The 20,471-nt window shown below is 38.3% G+C and overlaps 1 protein-coding gene across 3 annotated transcripts in view; it reads right to left on the reverse strand.

Annotated features, from left to right (window-relative positions):
* Positions 1-20,471, reverse strand: part of GTF3C1 (general transcription factor IIIC subunit 1) — a 121,314-nt gene that overhangs the window by 77,551 nt on the left and 23,292 nt on the right. For all 3 annotated transcript variants that reach the window (XM_027862736.1, XM_027862735.1, XM_027862734.1), the window contains exons 3-6: positions 17,271-17,447; positions 15,171-15,314; positions 11,156-11,252; positions 6,967-7,090 (exon numbers count right to left, since the gene is read on the reverse strand). In XM_027862736.1, the coding sequence (XP_027718537.1) occupies positions 6,967-7,090; positions 11,156-11,252; positions 15,171-15,314; positions 17,271-17,447 (542 nt within the window). The remainder of the gene's footprint in view (positions 1-6,966; positions 7,091-11,155; positions 11,253-15,170; positions 15,315-17,270; positions 17,448-20,471) is intronic.

Raw genomic sequence — 20,471 nt, forward strand, 5'->3', positions numbered from 1 at the left:
AAGTTGTTGTAATCTTTTTGCTAATATTTTATTTAAAATTTTTGCATCTATATTCATTAGGAAAATCGGTCTATAATTTTCTTTCTCTGTTTTGGCTCTTCCTGTCTAGGTATTAGCACCATATTTGTATCATAAAAAGAATTTGGTAGGACTCCTTCTTCACCTATTTTCCCAAATAGTTTATATAGTATTGGAATTAGTTGTTCTTTAAATGTATGATAGAATTCACTTGTAAATCCATCTGGCCCTGGAGATTTTTTCTTACAGAGTTCATTGATGGCTTGTTCAATTTCTTTCTCTGAAATGGGGTTTACCATGTTGCTTCTCAAGTATTTTGATTCTACAGCATTTTCTAGAATCCAGTTGCTGCCCTAGTAACTAGAGAATATTATTGAGCTCTGATGTCATTTTTTCCTAAGAACTCAGTCTTGGGAGAATCCAGGCAACTCCAGCGCCCAGAAGAAAGAGAAGTGGGTTAGGAACCAGGTGTCTTGGATTCCAGTGCTGGCTCTACCACCAGCTGTATGACCTCTATGAACCTCTGTTAAGGTTTCATCTGTGAGATAAGGACATTAGTCTAAAGGCCCTCTAAGGTCCTTTCTATTGCAAATATGCCGTGTTTTAAAGATATGGAGACAATACATGTTGAATGTTGAGCACAAAAAAAGTAAATAACTCTTTCTGGGTCAAAGTTCTGCTCAAAGGCCATAAATTCTCATGAAGCATTTAGCACAAGTAGCCAGCATACAAGTACTTAACATATCTTTGTTGAATAGAACTGAGTCCATCATTGTAAGGACTGCTCAATTCTGAGGTTTACGTGAAGAAGCTTACTGTATCAGGTTTCTATCAGAAACTACTTGGCTAAAGAATTATGAGTGAAAAAGCGAACACCAATTATTTTGGGTGTGAAAGAAGTGAATAGCAAAAAATATACAAAGTCCAGCGCGGTTACTTTGTTTCCTCGTCAGCCTTCAAATAAAACATATCTTCTGTCCCATTAAGCTATAGTTATGACATCACTGAAGCTCTCTTCTGATGGCTGGTTCATTGTGGCTTGATAGTGACCTCGAATTCTCAAAGGCTGTGATAGGGGGGAATGAGCTTTGGCAGGTGCCACCAGGCTGGATAGACTTTGAGGAAGGCTTTAACAACACCTTGTGTCCTTTATCCCAGGAAAAGCCTGCTACGTAAGCAAAGAACAGCTCATCATAAAAAGGTTGGGCACCGTGTCATAAGTTTTTTTGGCCACACCATGAGCTGAGTTATTGAAATTTAAAGTTTGGGATAGATTTCAGCAAAATGGTTGATTGTCTTCCAGGCTATGACTGAATTGGTGGAAAGCGGCAGTTGGAAGGCCCTTCAGTGCAGAATCCATTTTAAGTTGGATCAAAAGCAGCTAAAGAATGCATACTGCTGGCTTCATCAATCATATGGGACCCATGCATTTGTAGAATTGAAATACTCCAATATGCTTGTGAGAGAACAGTGACAAGACTCCCCTGAGGGCTACATGCCATAAGCTTTTTTTCTATAGAAAATTCTCTATGTCAGAGAAAGAATTGTGTTGCTTCCCTCAATACGTAGCTACAAAGTTAAAACATTCTCCACCTTAAAAAGAAAACCTTAGCTGGAGTCTTTTTATCACTGAGACACCAAGGGGAATGCAACTGTCTAACAGGGATAGTTGGGAAAATAGAAATTGGGTTAGAAAGGTGTCTTTTGCGTGAAGCCAATCTCATACTGCGGAAAGGCTCATCCTGGCACAATGCCAGGCAGATGTTGCCTGGACACAGTACAGTGGAAAAAAGACTAGACTTTGAGTCCAAAGACCTGGGTTATACTCCTGGTTCCACAACTGATCACTCCAGCAATTTACTTCACTGCTCTGGTCCTCAATTTCATTTTTTATACAACAGGGATAACAATACTTGTACTCTGATTTTCTCAGGGGATTGTTAGGAAGACACTTTGCAAATTCAAAAGCACGGCATGAATGGGAGCTAGCTTTCTTATCTGCTTACTAAAAATTCCAAATCAATATAATGGTGTTAATAACAATTTACATTAATATGGTCCTTTGTGCTTTACAAAGTGATTTCCAAAACCCCTAAAGTAAGCAGCTGTGACAAGGATTATTATTACCTCAGTTTTTACAGATGAGAAATCTGAGGTTCTGAGAGCTTTGGTGACTTGCCTAGAGTTTATTCAACTACTAAGTATAAAAGCTAGGACTGAACCCCAGATTTCCTGCCTCCATTTGCTGAAACTCTGGTTGCTCTTTGAGTCCACCCTAAGGATTGGATCACTGCTCGGGAAATTACACTGCTGTTGAAATAGTCAGGAAATTGCTTTTCGAAGAACAAATCTAGACTGTTTTGATCACCTGTGATGCTAGATTTGACTGTTTTTATCCTAATACTATGGTATGGATCTGGTTAAAAGTAGAAATCTAGGACATCACTGAAAGAGAACTAAATTTGGAGTAAAGGAGCTCTGGATTCCAACGCTGGCTCTGATACTTATTGTGTGACCACAGAGAAGGTCATGTAAGTATCAATGAGCCTTAGTTCTCTCATCTATAAAATGAGAATAGTAACATTTGTTCTACTTACCCTTCAGGGTTATTGTTACAGAGAAAGCACTTTGCAAACCTTTAATTGTTATATGTGTCTAAGCATATATACTATATATTATTATATACACATTACATTATACAGAGTACCCCCCCCCCCCAGTTATTCTTATTATGGCAACGACAATGATGGAGCATCAACAAAATCTTATGTGGTGGCTTTATTGAGACATAGAGGTAAGTCCAGGTTCCTGATATATATCCCACAAGATCAAAGCTCTGCCAGATCCTATCAAACTAAAAAAGCTTGAAGTATATTCTTAGCAACAAACTATTTCTGTTTTCTTAGGACTAGCCTAGATAAGTATGGAAAGGTTCATCAATACTAGGCTGGCCATCTGGTGATGAATTCATTAGCCATGGTAACTCATGAAAAAAGGAGAAATACAAAATAGTACTCAATCCTATGTAGCCACTTTAACTTTTAAAGTGATATTGGCAGAGAAGTGGAAAGTCACATAGTTTTTAGACTATCCAAAAATGTTAATTTAATTATTGGCATTTTAAATGTAAAGTCCTTGTCTGATGACCACCAAGTAGACATATTACTAGAGAAATGGAATTGTATTGATCATTACAGTCTCATGACAAATGAAATCAGAAACCCAAAGGAAGTAATGGCTAAATGAAAAGTTGCCTCACTGGTTGTCCTTGAAGAAACCAAAAATGAAGCTGGCAAAGTTGTTTTTATTATATCCAGAGGCAACAACAAATAACATTCTATGAGATATTTAGTCACATTGGTCTGAGATACTCAACATAAGCATCTGCAAAAGTATCACCATTAAAAAAAAAGGGCAACTTTAGGGCAAAAAAGGGCAACAAACATCTGCTAGAGAATGAAGAGGGTGAGAAGACTATGAAGAATTTGATAAAACAACATGTTTTAATACTCAGTGACTTAAATACAAAAGTTGGCTTAGGAGAGGATGGAAAAATATATGGTTCAAGAGTAAGAAATGAGAGAGGCTAAAGATTAATAGACTACACTGGTATCATACACTTTACATATCATGATTATACTGGTATCACACACCTATATATCATGAATATTTTCTTTCAGAAGAACTGAGAGGTAATGAACAAGAAACAACTACAACTACTCAGATGTCATTCCTCAATCAGCTGTCTGTGTATGGTCAGCCCACTAATTTACTAAAGTACAGATCAGAATATAAAACTAGAACAAAAGCAAGAAAAAGATAAGACATGCAAGTCAACAACTCCAACTTGACCTATTTAAATGAGCTGCTGACACCAAAAAATGGGAAATGGATGGAGGAATGAATGGACAACACAGATAATAAACATTTCCTAAGTGACAAAAATCAGTTCCTATGAGGAACACCACAGAGTCTATAAAAATTCTTAATGAGTAAACATTTATTCTGTGTTAAGCAGGAAAATATGGCAATCAATGACAATTATCAGTATAGGCTATAAATTTATTTGCAAACTTTATAAAGGTAGATGATAGATTATAAACAACTATCATCTCATAAAACAGTTAAGAAGCAACAGAGGGAAAAAAAAGATGAGAGACCCAAAATTATCTAAAATGTATTTAAGGATGAAACAGAAAGAAGGATAACAGACAAAAAATAGAAAAGGTATGTAAAAAGTTATTAAAAAGACACCTCTTACTTCATCTTGAAGTACTCTTTGGATATTGTAATTTTTCTTATTTGGGTCTCTTATGAAGCTTTCTCTTAAACGTATTTTTTCCCTCTACTGCTTCTCATGCAAACGGACAATGAACTGGATCCAAAACTGAAGAACAAAAAAAAATTGGAGGACTTTTGGAAAACTGAAATTCTTTTTTAATTTTTTTTAATTTTATGCTTTGGCAATCAGGGTTAAGTGACTTGCCCAGGTCACAGAGCTAGTAAGTGTCAAGTATCTAAGGTTGGATTTGAACTCAGGTCCTCCTGACTCTAAGGCCAGAGCTGTATCCCCCTTGCCACCGAGCTGCCCCTGAAGTTTTTAATAAACCTAAGTTTCTCCTTAAAATAAAAGTCCATCATCTTTTTAACACCAATATGTTTCCAGTGATGTTGTATGGCTATGATTCATGGAATGTCACAACTTTGAAAGAACTTAATTTAAAGATCAACCAAAGGACAATGAAGAGGTGCATGGTAGGTGTGAACAGGCTGTAACACATTCCCAAATAAAAAATTATGTAGAAATGGTATAAAAGATATTATCAGAAAAATGTAACACCAGAAAAAAAGGTGGACCAGTCATACAGTATAAGTGCAAGATAATGGATCTATATCCAGCTTATTCCACTCGTCTTCGTGCAATATCAAGAGATCCAAAAGAAGGCCCTGAGCATGCTGGGTAGACCCCCTATGGCAGATCGAGGGGAGAACACTGACAAGAGTCACACAGGATAGGCAGGCATGGACAGATTATGATTCACCACATAACCATTATTGATGGAGGCATCCACATAGATCAAATCACTGATCAGTTGAAGACGTATCTAGGGTAGTGAGAGAAAAAGAATTTTGCAGGCTCTGCACCCTAGCTGATTGGAGCAGAGTGTTAAATTAATTGTCACACACTTAACATCAACACATCCCAAATGAATACCATTAGTCACAAGGGGGAAGAGGCAAAACTGTGTGACTTAACATGACTCAGTGTGATCAAGTATGTGACTTAAGATGACTCAGTGTGATCACATCACTGTTACTAAAAACTCAACAGGCAGCAAACTCTCCAAAGTCACGAATAAGTAACAGCATATCCCCTTTTTAATAGCTTCCAATTACAACCATATTCTAGAGCAAGAACTGAGCCCATATATGCACACTTCACTTAACGCTGTTACTGGTTCTACAGAACACGGTATCAGGGGAAATAAGAGTGAGAGGTAGCAGTCAGTATGCCAGGAATCATGTTTAAAATGGGTAACTATTGGCTGAAGTATAATGCAATGAGGAATCCCAACTTTATGATAGTGTCTGCTTATAATGTATTAACTATGAAGGAGATCAGAGTAACCCTACAGGGGCCATGCCAAATATCTTGCCCTCTACTGGTACAGTGGGAAACACCTTGGCACGCATCTCTTGGCACGTGAACCAACGTCCCAGATCTACAACTCCCTTGCCTGAGCTTGGGCAAATCCCTTCAATTCAATCCAATGCACGTTTATTAAGTACCTGCTGTGTGCAAAGCAATATGCTAGGAACTGAGGTACAAGTTTTAGATAAGAAAGGGTAATTGAACTCATGGAGTGCATAGTCTAACAGGAAAATATGATACAAAATTAGATAACCATAATACAAAAGAATTTAAGTGTATTAAGAGGTGAAAAACAAATGCCACATAAGGAGGTCATTCTGACTTACCATATCTGGGCCTCAATTCCCTCATTTATACAATGAGAAGGTTAGATTAAATTTCTTAAGTACTTCCAACCTATGACTGTTTGAGTAGCTTCTAGTTCTGTTCAGCATTTTTCTAAACACAGGTGTGTACCATCAACACATGAAAATACAAACTTGCAGAGTAGACAAAACAGGCAGTGATTATTTGCATTACAAGGCATTCTTTATTTTTTACAAAAAAAAAGAAATTGACTACATCTTTCCTTGGTGCACTTAAAATAGAATTCAATCTATACAAATGATTTAAATGCAACTTTTCATGAACACAACTGCTACACAAAGTAGGTACACCTGCAACATACGAAGAAATGTTCATCTATTTGTTTAATTTATCTATAATTCTTCATTCCTCGATATCACTCACGGAAAAGAATGAATCGGAATTGTGTAAACAAGGTAAATTGAGATCTTGGGAAAAGTACACTGATAATTGTATAACTTTCTTTTGCCCTGTTTTGGGAAGGTTCTGAAACTGAAATGACTAGAAGACAAATGTTAATATACTAGTTTAATGAGGACAAATGTTAACATACTAGTTTAAGAGGAAAGCTCAACTGGGAGAAATGTGTTTCTGGAGAAGGGAGTGAAGGAGAGAACTGTGACAGCCCAAAGCACAATGGGTTAAAAACTGCAGGCTCAGAGTTCCACATGTGGACAACTGATGAAGTCAAGCCCTTACTTGAACTGCTGAACCCTGGATAAAAAACTTATCCTTATACTCCTGACCCAAGCGTGCTCAATCACCCTCTTTAAGGGAAAGAGGCCAAGATAGACAGAAAGGGTTTACTGCTTTACTGCAGAATGAAAGTGTCAGCATGCCAAACAGACGAGTTTATTATCTTACAGGACACTCAGCAACGTACCACGTGCACCTCTTATGAACTTGGACATTCCCCAAAGGAAAGGACATGAACCTAATGTGATCATTACCTTTTTTGGTTTTACAAGGTCCACTGTTGGGGTGAATTTCCTGTAAAGGGACTGAGACCACCTTGGCTAGGCCAGCATTCAGCATATATTGATAAAGACGCTTAAATGTTCTTTCACAGAGACCCTGTCAAAATAAAATGCAAAAGTCAGCATGAAGGATCTACAAGATGAGTTGTAACAAACAAATGAGCACAAGTCCAGAATGGAATTAATTTAAGTATAATTCAGGTTACCACAGTTTTGTGCCATCGAAGAGAACTTAGCAAGTACAAAAAAGGATTATGAAAAGTTTTAGAAGCTATGAGATATGATTATTCAAAAGGAATGACAAATCTTTAACAGAGATCCAAATCACCAACTACTCAACACATCCTCTATATAATCACCAAAAGCATTTTTTTAAAAAGTACCACACTGAATACTGGAATGGAGAGCATAAGCAGTCTAAAATCAATTGTGAACTTTTTTTTTAACCAGTTCTATAATTTCATTGGTGTAGGGAACTACTGAGGAGGAAACACCCTCTAACAATATTAAGAAACTGCTTTGCAACTTATAATGTTTGAGCACTGCCTGGGGTCTGAAGAGGCTAAGTCAGAAGCCAGGATACATCATAAAGCAGGCTAGGAATCCAAACCCTCTGCCTCCAAGGCCAGCTTTCCCTCTGTTCTGCTCTGTGGCCTCTCTAATCAACAATATCCGATCACCCAAATATAAGCAATTCCCTTTGGCTGCCTCATGAAATTTCAGGCCCTGGGGCTATGTCTACTGGGGCTGATGTGGAATGAAGGCTGGGATGCTGGAAGGAATCCCAGAAGGTGTTAGATTTGGGAGGACCTTCAAGAAAATCTAGTCTGGTCCTCTTATTTGACAAACAAAGAAACTGAGACCCACAGAGGTAAGAAAATCTGCAGCAGGGCCAGGACCAAAACACAGGCCTACTGACTCCAAGGCCAGTGCTCTTTCCATTGTGCTACACTAATTAGATGACTGCTAAAGTCACTTCCAAGTTTCAAATTCTATGGTTCTAAAATGAAAAAAACTGGCAAAAATACAGTTGTTAACGTAAAATCGAGAGGCCAGGCTGTATAGTGGAAAGAATGAATGACTTGGAGCCAGGACGACTTTAGTGAATGTTTCACCACCATCGCTAACCAGCTATGTAAGCTAAGGTGGGGCCCTTTACCTGCTCAAGCTTTGTGCTACTCTCGGAGGCTCTAAGTTATACACATGATGGGAGGTGCACCAGTGGATGGAATCTTACACCAAGAAAATTGAACAGTGCTTCTTGTACAGGAAGCTACTCACCTGGCAAGTAGAAATATACAGGAAGGATGGTGACTATATGGTTTCTGGGTTGCTGAGGCCAAGTATAGAGGGCCTGACCAACCCGAGCAGTTTGAAGGTTTATTTTAGTGAAGTATAGAAGTTATAAGATTTACCTCCTATACATTAAGTATGGAACAACAGAAGGCTATCTATTGTGTGCTGCTAGTTAAGCTGTGCTGGTCTATCTGTTTAAAAAAGGACGGGGATAAGTTTGGAGAAGGGGAAGGAAAACGCTTGCAAAGTCACTGCTGCACATGTTGAGAGAGCCCGACAACTTCTTACGTTGACTCTTTCTACCGCTGGGAATGGCAAACATGTGGCTAGAGCAATAACGATGATGGTGCACATATGGTCCAACAAACCCACTGGTGGTCTGTAGATTGTGCATCTTTGCTAATCTATGTATCTGAGAGAGAAGCCCATGGACAGGCATAAATTAAACCCCCACCAACGGCACATGGTTGTGTACCAGGCACAGCGGAAAAGGAAGGAAATGACACAGTTCCTAACTTTTAGGAGTCTACAAGGAGAGAGAGACAAGAAGTCTGAAAAACCCTCCTTTTCCAATTTGCCAGGCTGCTTCTCGAACTCGAGGTACTCTAAGCTGCATCAACAGGAAAAAAAAACAATCTAGAGCTGGCAGGAACCCTAGACATCACCTTGAGTCTAATTCTCCTTAATGAAAGCGACAGCCAGAAAGGGCAAGTTACAGAGGATCTGAGGCAGAATCTTCCTGGCTCTAAGCCCAGTGTTCTTTTCACTGAAGAAGAGGACGCTTTAACTGAAGAGGTGAGATACCTGCTGCCCAACCCAATTTTTTAATCACGTCCCAATCGTCAGGTGTTGTAGGGCAGATACTGTGTTGCAAAAGGAAGGCAAAGGGGACTTTCTTATTCACAGGAGCACAGACTTAGAGCTGGCATGGTCCTTACAGAGTATCTAGTGCCAACCCCAGCATTTAACAAATAAGAAAACAGACCCAGAGAAAAATGATCTGCCCACAGAAGCTGAGTGGTGTAGTAGAGAAAGGGCTGGGCCTGGAGTCAACAAGACCTAAGTTCAAATTTAGCCTCAGACACTTAGTGGCTATGTCCCCCATAGCAACTCATTTCACCTCTGTCTGCCTCAGCTTCCTCAACTGTAAAATGGGGATGATAATAATAGAACCCACCTCCCAGAGCTGTTGTTAGGAACAAATTGGATAAATTTGTAAGCTTCACATTGTGCCTGGCACATAGTAGGCACTTAATAAATGCTTGTTTCTTTCTTTCTTCCCTTTTATAGCCTTAAATCCCACAAGGAACAAATGACAAAACTGAACCAAAGCCAAGCAGTGCTTTTTCCACTTTCAGATTTCTATGTGTGCCTTTAATACCAAATAACTGGAGGTTCAGGTATCTAGCACCAGGGAGTTAGGCTAGATGAAATCTGCAAGAGAAATTCCTTCATTCCAGGGAAATAAACTACAGGCTGATTCAACTGATGTAGCCCAATAAGAACACAGACCATTACAGATCACAAGGACAGATTTACATTAGAAACAAAGCCCATTTAATTTTCACAACACTGTTAACCTCTCTAAAATACTTTTCTAAAAATAAAGTTTAAAATGTGATTTTTGGTAGTGTAATGGTAAGAACACTGGATTTGGAGCCAGAGGACTTGAGTTCAAATTCTGGCTGCAAATGTGACTTTGGCAAGTTAGTTTACATCTTTATATTCCTTTACATCTTTATATTCCTCACTGGTAAAATGAAAAGGCTGCATTAGATAACCTTGTAAGGTTCTGCTTAGGTCTAAAACTATAATCCTGTAAACGCAATAGCCTAGATTGCCTTCTCTTTCCAATACAGTATCTCTTTTATCCAAAACTGATAATAAGGAAATGATTAAAAATCATATTGGGTGGGAGGTAGCTTTCCTAGTTGCCCTACTTAAGTGGAAAGAGTACTGGATTTAGAATCAGGAAAGATTTAGGCTAAAATTCTGCCATGGATGTGTACTAATTGTATGAACATGGCAAGTCATTTAATCTTCTATGAGCCTCAGTGTCTTTACTTGTAAAAAGAGACAATTCTACTTACAGTACCTAACAGGGATGTTATCATTGTTGAAATCAAAAGAAAATGTGTGAAAAAAATACTTTGCAAAGTCTTAGCGTGCTACTTAGATGTCACCTATCATTCTCTAGCTTTGCTTTGCTGGAATCTAGGGAGATAAGAATGGACATTTCCAGAGCACCCCATGTGGATGCAGCTAAAGCACGAATAGCCTTGTTTTACAGATGAAGTAACCTGCACATGGTCATACAGCTAGAAAGTGTCAAAGCTGGGATCAGAACCCAGGTCTCCCAACTCTACGGCTAGCGTTATTTTTACTACATAACACTGCTTTACAGAATGACCAAAGCGGTGACCATTTTTCCACCCTTCCCTTTTTACTTCCCTCCCCAGGCCTGCTACCAAGACATTTGGATGAAAGACTATTACCAACAAAATAGAAAGATGGAATGAAAAAGCTTACTTGAACTTCATATGCTATTTCCATGTGGTCTCTCTGAACACAGCTTGTAACAAAATCCAATAAAAAACTTAAGTCTGCTCAAGAAGCTACAGAATCTAAGCAGAGTTCAAAGGAAGGACAAAGTACTTTTTCATTTCTGTTGCAAAGAGAAGAAAAAGAAAAAGCCCAAACCCAGGGCTGTTCAAGCCTATAACATGGTCTTTAGGCTTCTATTTGTGATTCATTTACTCCGTGCTTAGAGAAGCAGAGGTCTCCAAACCTAAGATCCTCACACAATGATTACGTGCAGATTAAATTCAGCACAGCACAAGCACTGGAAAACCACTGAGTGTCTCACCAGTTCCTCCCTCAGGCATCCTAATGTCTCCATCTGGTTAGTTCGAATGCTCAGCATCGCAGAAAGCTTCTCCATAAGGATGTCATATTTACTCCTCCTATGATAAAAGCAGACAATTTGCCATTTTCAGTTCCATTGTCACAGGCCATCTGTATTTTTAAAGATTGCTGTTCAAGAACTGTGTGTGTAAACATACATATATAGAGTCTTAGGATCCTAGGATATTATTGCTGAAAGGAACCTTAGAGATCAGAGAGAAATCTGAGGTCCAGAGGATAAAAATACTTTTGAAGGTCATACAATCAGTCAGTGACAGAAGCAGGGCTTAAAGACACTGTGTAGCTCCTTAAGAATATGCATATCTGTGTATGCCCAGTTTTATGCCTATACGCACTGACACCTCTGATTTAAAGAACTTAGGCTTTGGCTATGAAAAGGTGACAGGCTAAGAATACCAATTCCCTCATCCTGGAGCTCTTAGCCTGTAAGATCTGAAGGAATAGCAACAATCCTTCCTTATAGCCTAATAAAGCCACAATGCAGGTGACTTAAGAAACATTAACTCATAATGACACACACAATCACCAAATTCTTTGCAACATATTATGGAGAACTGTGTGATTGAACAGAGCATATGCGAGTGAAAAAACCTGACCTCTACTCTATTAGCTCGTCTTTTGTGTTGCTGATATATTCTTTCTTCTCGACTATGTTAAAACAAAATATACCTAACATAAATGAGAATGTTATAATTATTTCCAAAGGAGAATAAATAATATAAGATGTTCCTTTAGAAAGAACCATGGGTTCCTCTGAAAAAAGATAAAACCTTCTTTAATTCCATTTTAGTCAGGGTTGGTGTGTTACAATATGCAACCCTAGTAAACACTGAATTCTGGTACCCTTGGGCAGAAGGGGGAGCATATGAAATAGGTGCAGAATTAAAGGCCCACTTCCAGCTTCCATTTTTACTGCTCCAAGGACTTGCAGCCTGATGAAGGGACATAAATCATCCTTACAGCAGCACCAGCTGTGAGTCTAGTAACAAGAATCTGACAGTGGCCTGATATATGAAAACATGCTAATCAAATATGCAGATGACACAAAGCTAGTAGTAATATCTATTATGTTGGATGACTAGAATCAAGATTCAAAAAGATCTCCAAACACTAGGAGAGCTGAAGTGAATAAAATGAAATTTAATAAGGATAAAGTAAATTTCTATACTTCAAAAAACCAATTGCATCAGTTATAATGGCGGAGGTCTTAACAGTAGTTTGTGTGAAGGTGTTAGGAATTAAGGTTGAAATGAAAGAAAAATTTCTTATCGATGGTTAACTTCTCTAAATGTTTTTATTAGCAGATGGTTTACTACTCATTCTATCAAGCTTCAGAACACCATAAGGCCATTTTAGAAGTAAAAAGATTGGTCTACCAGAACATGGAAAACCAGAAAAACAATGTAAACAAATAAAATGCATTATTTCCAATCAAGTTAGCCCAAGCATGTATTATGGAAAAGCACTGTAATGACTACTGAGCTGGGCTCAGTACTCATAGTAGCAGGAGATACAACTTGATAATATCTGGGACCTTGAGTAGTGCTTCTAATGATTTCAAACAGCTGATCACTATCAAAATTTTTTTTTTCCTTTATGAGCGTGAGTCTCTCTAATTTTTCCACGTTGGACTTAGACTGATCCTTCATGGGCCCAATCCCACTGCTGATCAGCAAAGATGCTTTGATCTGTTCCATTTCTGACTTGGGCCAATTCTTTCCTCAGTAGGCAATATGGTAGCTCCTGGGGAACCCGATGGGTGCTGATTTTCATGTACTCACTCGACTCTCCCAAGCCCTACTCTAGGTCAGGTCTCCTGAACTCAAGAGATCTACCAGCCTCAGTATGGAGGCTGGCACAAGTCCATATCTTCTACACCAGTATTCTTCCAGTGTTGCTGGGGTACTTCAGATCATGGATGACCACAAAGCCATGGAAGAATTAAAATGACAAGAAGCTCAAGGGCAATGAAAAGAAAAATGGGGGACATAAAAAGGCTACACCACATTACTGATGACAGCTTGTGTGTAAACTGCCAAAAACAAGGTCACTGAGGATATATATGACCAGAAAAGTAGACAAGTTAGTAACAGAACAAGAAAGATAAGTTCAGCTAAAAGAATAAGAGGAAGACCTGAAGAGTGCTAGGAAGATCCTCTGTGGAGGTTTTATAGGAAAACATAGACAAAAATAACAGAGGAAAAGAAGGTAGGTCTCCATACCTTCATGAGAACAGCTAACATCTATGTGGGTGAAGGAAATATCTATACCAATCAAATAATGGATCTTTCAAAAAAGAAAAGGAAAAATGTTGGCTACACTCTCAGCATGAACCAAGTGTCGTAAATTTGCCCCCAAAGCTATTATTATTTTAGTAAGCATTAATAAAAATATCCTCCACAGACCACTCCTCTCCTGTCTCATTCCTATCCCACACTCCTTTGAAGAGCTGGGAGTTCCATGGGGGGAAATATTGCATATATTTTTTCAATCTTTTAAAGTATTGATTGGTTTTGCTGACTTAGTTTTTTCTTCTTTTTCTTAAAAAATATACTTTGATTTTTCAGGATTATGATAGAATTGTAAGGTCCTTGAAAATAGGGATTCATTTTTTGTCTTTGTATCCTAAGTGCCTAGTACAGCGCTTGACACATAGTAGGATCTTAATAAATGTTAATTCATTGTTTGATTGGACTGAAAAGATAGTGGCGCCCCAATAGAACTAGCAAAATTTGGAAGAGAGGTCTTTTTTGGGGGAAAGGTCATAAACTTTGCTATGGACATAATGAGCTTGAAGTGCCTTCAGGATACATAGTCTGAACTACCCATTAGGCAATTGTTCATAGAAGATTAGAGCTCAGGAAAGAGACTAAGTCCAGATATATAAATCAGGGAGTCATTTGAATAGAGATGATAATGAAACCCATGTGAGCTCATGAGGTACCAAGTAAGAGTATATACAGAAAGAAAAGAAGAACCAGGATAGAGAACTGGCAATATCCACATATTTGGACAGCAATCCAGCAAAGGAAACTGAGAAGTATCAATAAGACAAGTAGAAGAAGCAAGATTGAATACTACCATAAAAAACAAACAAAAAAACCCAAAAACACAAAAACCAGAGAAGAGGGTATCCACCAGGAGGAAAAGATAGTTAATGATGTCAAATGCTATAGAGGAGTCAAGCAGAATAGGGACTAAGAAAAGGCTACAATTGGCAATTAAAAGATCAGTGGTATCTATGGAGAAGGCAGTTTCAATTGAAGTCTAAAGCCAGACTGCAAAGAGTTAAGAAATGAGTAGAGAAGTAGTAGTGGCAACAAGAACAAGCAGCTTCTTCTAAGAAGTTGCCTGTGAAAGAAAAGAGAAGTATAGGATGAAAGCTTAAGGGGCAAATAGGGTCAGTTGTTGTTGTTGTTTAAGGATGGGGAAAATCTAGGCATGTTTATAGACGGTAAGAAAGGAGCTAGTAGAAAGGGAGAGATTAAAGATAGGCCAGGGATTGGACAAGATTGCAGGGGCATTCTGCCAAATATGGGAGGAGATGGCATAAAGGATGCACACAGAGGCACTGGCCTTAGAGAGAAGGGCTACTTTGTCATCAGAAACAGGAGTAAAGGTGGAGACAATTAGGGATGATGTAAAGAGGAGAGAAGAGGTGAGAGGAGCAGCTCATTTTGAATGTCTCTCTGTTAAAGTATTCATTCAAATAGAGGATGCCTAACTTTGCTGAGTTACTGAAGAAGGACTGAGATAGGTAGTTAGACTAAATGATTTCTAAGGTCCCTTCCCAGATTCTAAATCTACAAATGTTATGATCAACAGCCTGAAGTATCAAGTCAAGAACTATTAATTCTCTACACATACCAAATTCATTCATTGTAATACTCCTCAGAAACTGGTTTATGGTTTTTAAAGGCTCAATTCACATGGCTGCTCTTGAACACATACTGTACCTGTCAACATGAAAACGATTCAGGAGCAGGAGAATTGAGTGTTGCTGGGCTCCAGTTGGTAATCGAATAACGTGAGACTGCATTGTAATAAGACCATTTCTGTTCAATATTTTTCTGTGGTAGTGAAGTTTCCCTGCATCAACCCTTGAGGAAAATGTGGAAACAATAGGCAGTAATTAAATTAAATATACATTTATATAAGTGCCTTCATGCAAAGCACTGAGTTAGCTGCTGGGGAAGATACAAAAAATTAAGACAGTCTCCCTGACATCCAAGAGCTAATAGTCTAGCCACCAACATAGATAACTTTACTTTATAAAAAAAATACATTAGAAAACAAAATTAATACACCTAGGATAAGGAGTGTGGCAGAATAGGAAACAAATCTTTGTATCAAATTTCGCTGAGAAGTGTTTGGCATCCAAATTATATAAGCAATTAACATATACATATAGTTACAAATATGTGTGTATATATAATAAACCATCAATAACCACATCAAAGTGCTTCAAATCACTAATAATAAGAGAAATGCATCAAAACAACCCTGAAGTTTTACCTCATATCCTGCAAACTATCAAAGATGACAAAAGATAAGAATAGTCAATGTTGAAAATTGGAGGGGTTGTGGGAAGATAGACACACTAGCATATTGTTGGTAAAGGCTGTGAATCAGTACATTTTGGAAAGCAATTTGGAATAAAATAAAGTACCTAAAATATTCATATCATTTGACCTAGAGATTCCACTACTAAAATTATATCTCAAGGAGGCCACTAACGAGAAGAAAGTCCCCCAAATCTTCATAGCAACAGTTTTTGTGATAGGAATGTAGAAACAAAGTAGATGCCCATTGATTGGGGAACAGCTAAACAAATGCCAGCAGACACATGTAATGGAATATTATTGTGCTAGTAAGATATGATGATTATGATGAATACAAAGAAGCATGGAAAGATCTATATGAACTGATACTGAAAGAAGCAAAGGCAAGAAAACAATATACACAATGACTACAACAACATAAAAAGAACCACCAATATAAAAGAATTAAAAATGAATGTTGCAAAATTGTAAATAAGAAGCATGGCTCCAAAGAAGAGATACAAGACATACGCATCCTAACCCTTTGCAGAGGAGAGAGGTTGGTCCACAAGTATGTTATACCACACATGTTTTGAGACTTTTCCAATATAATGATAACTTTTGCTGATCCTTCCTTTCTCTTCCTTCCTTCCTTTCTTCCTTCTTTCCAAAATATTATATGAATGGCTCTCTGGGAGAGGTAGTGGGGAAAATTTTGGTAATAAAATCCCCAAGACATCACTAAAAATTTATTTAAAAAATAAAAACAAAATAAATACACCAGAGAATTATGAAACAAAGTGATACGTGAGGTCTGAAGTTGCTGACCAGAGCAATCAGGGAAAACTTCCTGAAGGAAGCATCATTTAAGCTGGATTTAAAAAAAAAAAATTAAAGAATGGGGAGTAATTCAGTAGGCAAAGTCAAGGAGAGAAAATGTTTCAGGCATAAAATTTTGGTCATAGCTTTTATTCCAAATTATGTTTAGAATTTCATGGAAATGATATTTCAATAATATATAACAATAAATGATATTTCAATCTTCCTAGACATTTATCCATCAGTGAGGACAAGGTATACACATTGTCATTTCCACAGTTAGCCAATCTTGTACTACAATTTCTACATAACTTGTTCAGAAAGGAGGAAACTAGTGGTGTGGAAACAGAGGTCCCTTAGGACCTCATACTCTTGTGGTTGTAGGGTAGGCAGTAGAAGATGTATAGGATCCAGTGTGTGTATCTGAGGAGTATGAAAAGGAATCTGAGGTCCTTAGGAGGGTCAAAAACCACTACAGAATCACATATTTAGAGTTGGAAAAGACCAAAGAGGTCATCTAGTCCAATTCCATCACTTTTCCCATTTGCCCAAGGAGATGTTCCAAAATAACATGGGACTCAAAGTAAGAGACAAGTCAGAAAGCTCTTGTACTTGGGTTTTCAAAAGACTCAATGTTTTTTTTTCCTTTTAAAATCAGGTTTCTGCTGATGCAGAACAGGAAATCCTCTCACTTACTTGAAAGCACTGCTGTGAAGGTCCCTCTGAAGTTCTCCCTGCCATCTTGCTCGGCCTAACCGCTCCAAAATACAGTAGGAGAAGTCTGGGAGTTTTAAATCAGGATCTCCTTCCAAGCCTATTAAGGCTCTGTAACGCATATCCTGTGAAGCAACAATGATCAGTTTCTTCCCCCATCTGCAAATCAGAAACAACCAAGAGAGGGAAGAAGAGTTAAAGTTTTTAAAATTTGTTTTGGAAGTTATTAAAAATACTCATCTCTAACTGTATTATGTAGCTGCACCACTTTCCATTTTAACTGTTTTCTACTTTTAATTACAAGAACATGACGCTCAAACAATCAGCTAAGCTTCCAGGGTCTCTCTCCTTCTCAGGTTAACATAATTTAAGCTTTAATAATTTAATTTGCTTAAAACTGTACTATGACTTTTGGGACAACCTGTATACATCATGCTGCCTCTCTATTCCAGAAAACAACAGCTCTTGCTAACTTAGTAAAAAATCTATAATACGACAATAAATAAGTTATCATTTCTGATCTTTTTGAAGACTCTTTTTAGAACAGCTGTTTCACAAATTCAACAGCAGTAGTAATTCCTTACTTAAGGTTCCATGGCTGTAACTTCAGTTTTTATACCTTGGCACAAACATAAGACTAACAACTTCAACCTAGAAATGGTTACCCTAAAACTTAATGCCACACAAGAAAATTGTACCTACTCTACCCAGTCTCACTTGAGCCTCCTGAGAGCATCATTCTGTTGGATGATTAAGAGTTTTACTGGGGGCAGCTAGGTGGCGCAGTGGATAGAGCACAGGCCCAGGAGGCAGGAGGACCTGAATTCAAATCCAGCCTCAGACACATAACACTCACTAGCTGTGTGGCTCTGGGCAAGTCACTTAACCCCAACTGCCTCACCCAAAAAAAAAAAAAAAAATTTTTTTACCAAGAGTACATGCATATGTGAAACTTTAAAAATGGCCTGGATTACCTTCTGATCTTGAATAAGAAAATCTTCTGATAATTTACTTATTCCTACTGTGTCTGCCCTTATGTCCCACTACCTAATCCATAAAATACAGTGCAGCCCTTTATGTTTACTGTCCCTACTTGGTTGCCCTGACAAAAATCCCTCCTCACTTTCTAACTGATCCTCCATATGGCTGCCAAACTGATATTCTTAAAGCACAGGTCTGACCACGTCATTCCCTTGCTCCATAAACTCCAATGGCTCCCTATTGCCTCTAGGATCAAATACAAATTCCCCTATTTGGTATTTAAAGCCCTTCATAACTTGGTCCTAGGCATGCATGTTCTCTACCTCCAGGACAGGTAAATTTGCCTTTGTTCTATTCCTCTGAAACACTTCATCTTCTGTGTTGATGCCTTTGCTGGCTATGCCCCAAGCCTGGAATACACTCTTATCTCTGCTTCACAGATCTTTAGGTTCCTCCAAAGCTCAGGTAAAGCTTTATCTTCCACCTGAAGCCTTGAGTTGCCAGCGCCCCTCCCTCCTCTTGAAGTCACCTTGTATTTATTTGGTAGATACTTTTATGTGCACTTCCATGTTATGTCCCCCCATAGAATGTGAGCTCCTTGAGGACAAGGAGGATTTTCCTTTTGTCTTTGCATTCTTAGGACCTGGCATAGAAGGAGCTTGATAAATCCTTGCTGACTGATTCACACCCTACCCCTGTCTCAGTCTCTTCACCCACAGCATCTTCTACACAGGACTTGGTTTTTTTTTCTTCCTGTGCTGGACAAACTTGTTTCTTCCTCCTTAACCTTTCCCAAGCAAGCAGCAAAAAACCTCATTGTCACACCTGACTCAACCTAACAATTATGCTACCCTTCACTTACATATTTATCAGTGGCTTATAAATACTCATATATATTTAATAGCACATTGCTTATTCTTTCTTTATTACTTGCTGTTTAAGTTATATAAATCTTTTAAGGAGTTGCACATTTTATTGATTTGTACCCCCCAAACCTATTACCATTGGGCCGATAAAAACTGTGGCACTCAATAAATGTTCACTGAGTCGGAAAGAGCTCATATGAATACAAGTAGCTTAAGAGAAACATATGTATGGGGGCAAGGGGAGGGGGAGAGAATTGTTGAGTGGATTTGGGGGTTGTTTTTATTGCCTAGATTTGATTATTAGCCTTTGGTAGGCTAATTCAAATATTTTTCCTCAGTAACGATTTAATAATTCAGTAACTACTGGTAAACACAATTTTCTCACCTATTGATGAAAAAGAGGAGTGTGCTGAGAATTGGGAATCTTCGGGTTTAATCCTGGCTCTGCCACTAGTTTATTTCATGACCCCATGCATATCATTTTTTTTTCTGGGTCTCAGGGTTCCTTGTTTGTAAAATGAGGGAGTTTGGTCAAAATGATTTTTCAGTCCCTTTTCTGCTCCAACATCCTACGGAGCCATAACATGCTTCAGTTACATAATATTAGATTCAACAAGGTACTGTGAACATGGGGAATGGGAGCTGAACTACTAGACTGGTGATGGTGGGAATATGAGCCTTCGGAGGCCTCGTCAGCTCAAACCTATTGCCATGTATGGGGGCTGTCTCTACTCTATCCTGCTTCACCAAGAGGTTAGTGTTGGGACAGGCTGTGAAAGACCTGAGTTCAAATCCAGCATCAGACACTTACTAACTGTGGGACCCAGGGCAAGTCACTTAACCCTGTTTGCCTTAGTTACTCATCTGTAAAATGAGCTGGAGAAGGAAAGGGCAAAACACTCCAGTATCTTTGCCAAGAAAATCCCAAATGGGGTCACAAAAAGTTGGACATGACTGAAAGACTAAATAACAACAAATTTGGAATTATGCTAAATACATGGCTAAAACGTCCATAGCCTTTGATCTAGATATCCCACTGCTAGGCATAGACCACAAAGAAATCAAAGATAGAAAGAAATACTCATAGCAAAAATATTCATAGTAGCACTTTTTTGTGGTAACATTCAAGCAGAAACCAAGCAGATATGCCCACTGATTGAGGAATGGTGAAACAATTTATGGTACAAATTTAATGTAATGATACCATACCATAAGAAATGAAGAATTCAGAGAAACACCAAAAACGTTTTTATGACCTGCTCCAAAATGAAGTTAGAACCAGGAAAACAACACACACACACACACACACACACACACACACACACACACACACACA

The sequence above is a fragment of the Vombatus ursinus genome, unplaced genomic scaffold (assembly GCF_900497805.2).
Source record: "Vombatus ursinus unplaced genomic scaffold, bare-nosed wombat genome assembly UNPS02014770.1, whole genome shotgun sequence".
Lineage (NCBI taxonomy): Eukaryota > Metazoa > Chordata > Mammalia > Diprotodontia > Vombatidae > Vombatus > Vombatus ursinus.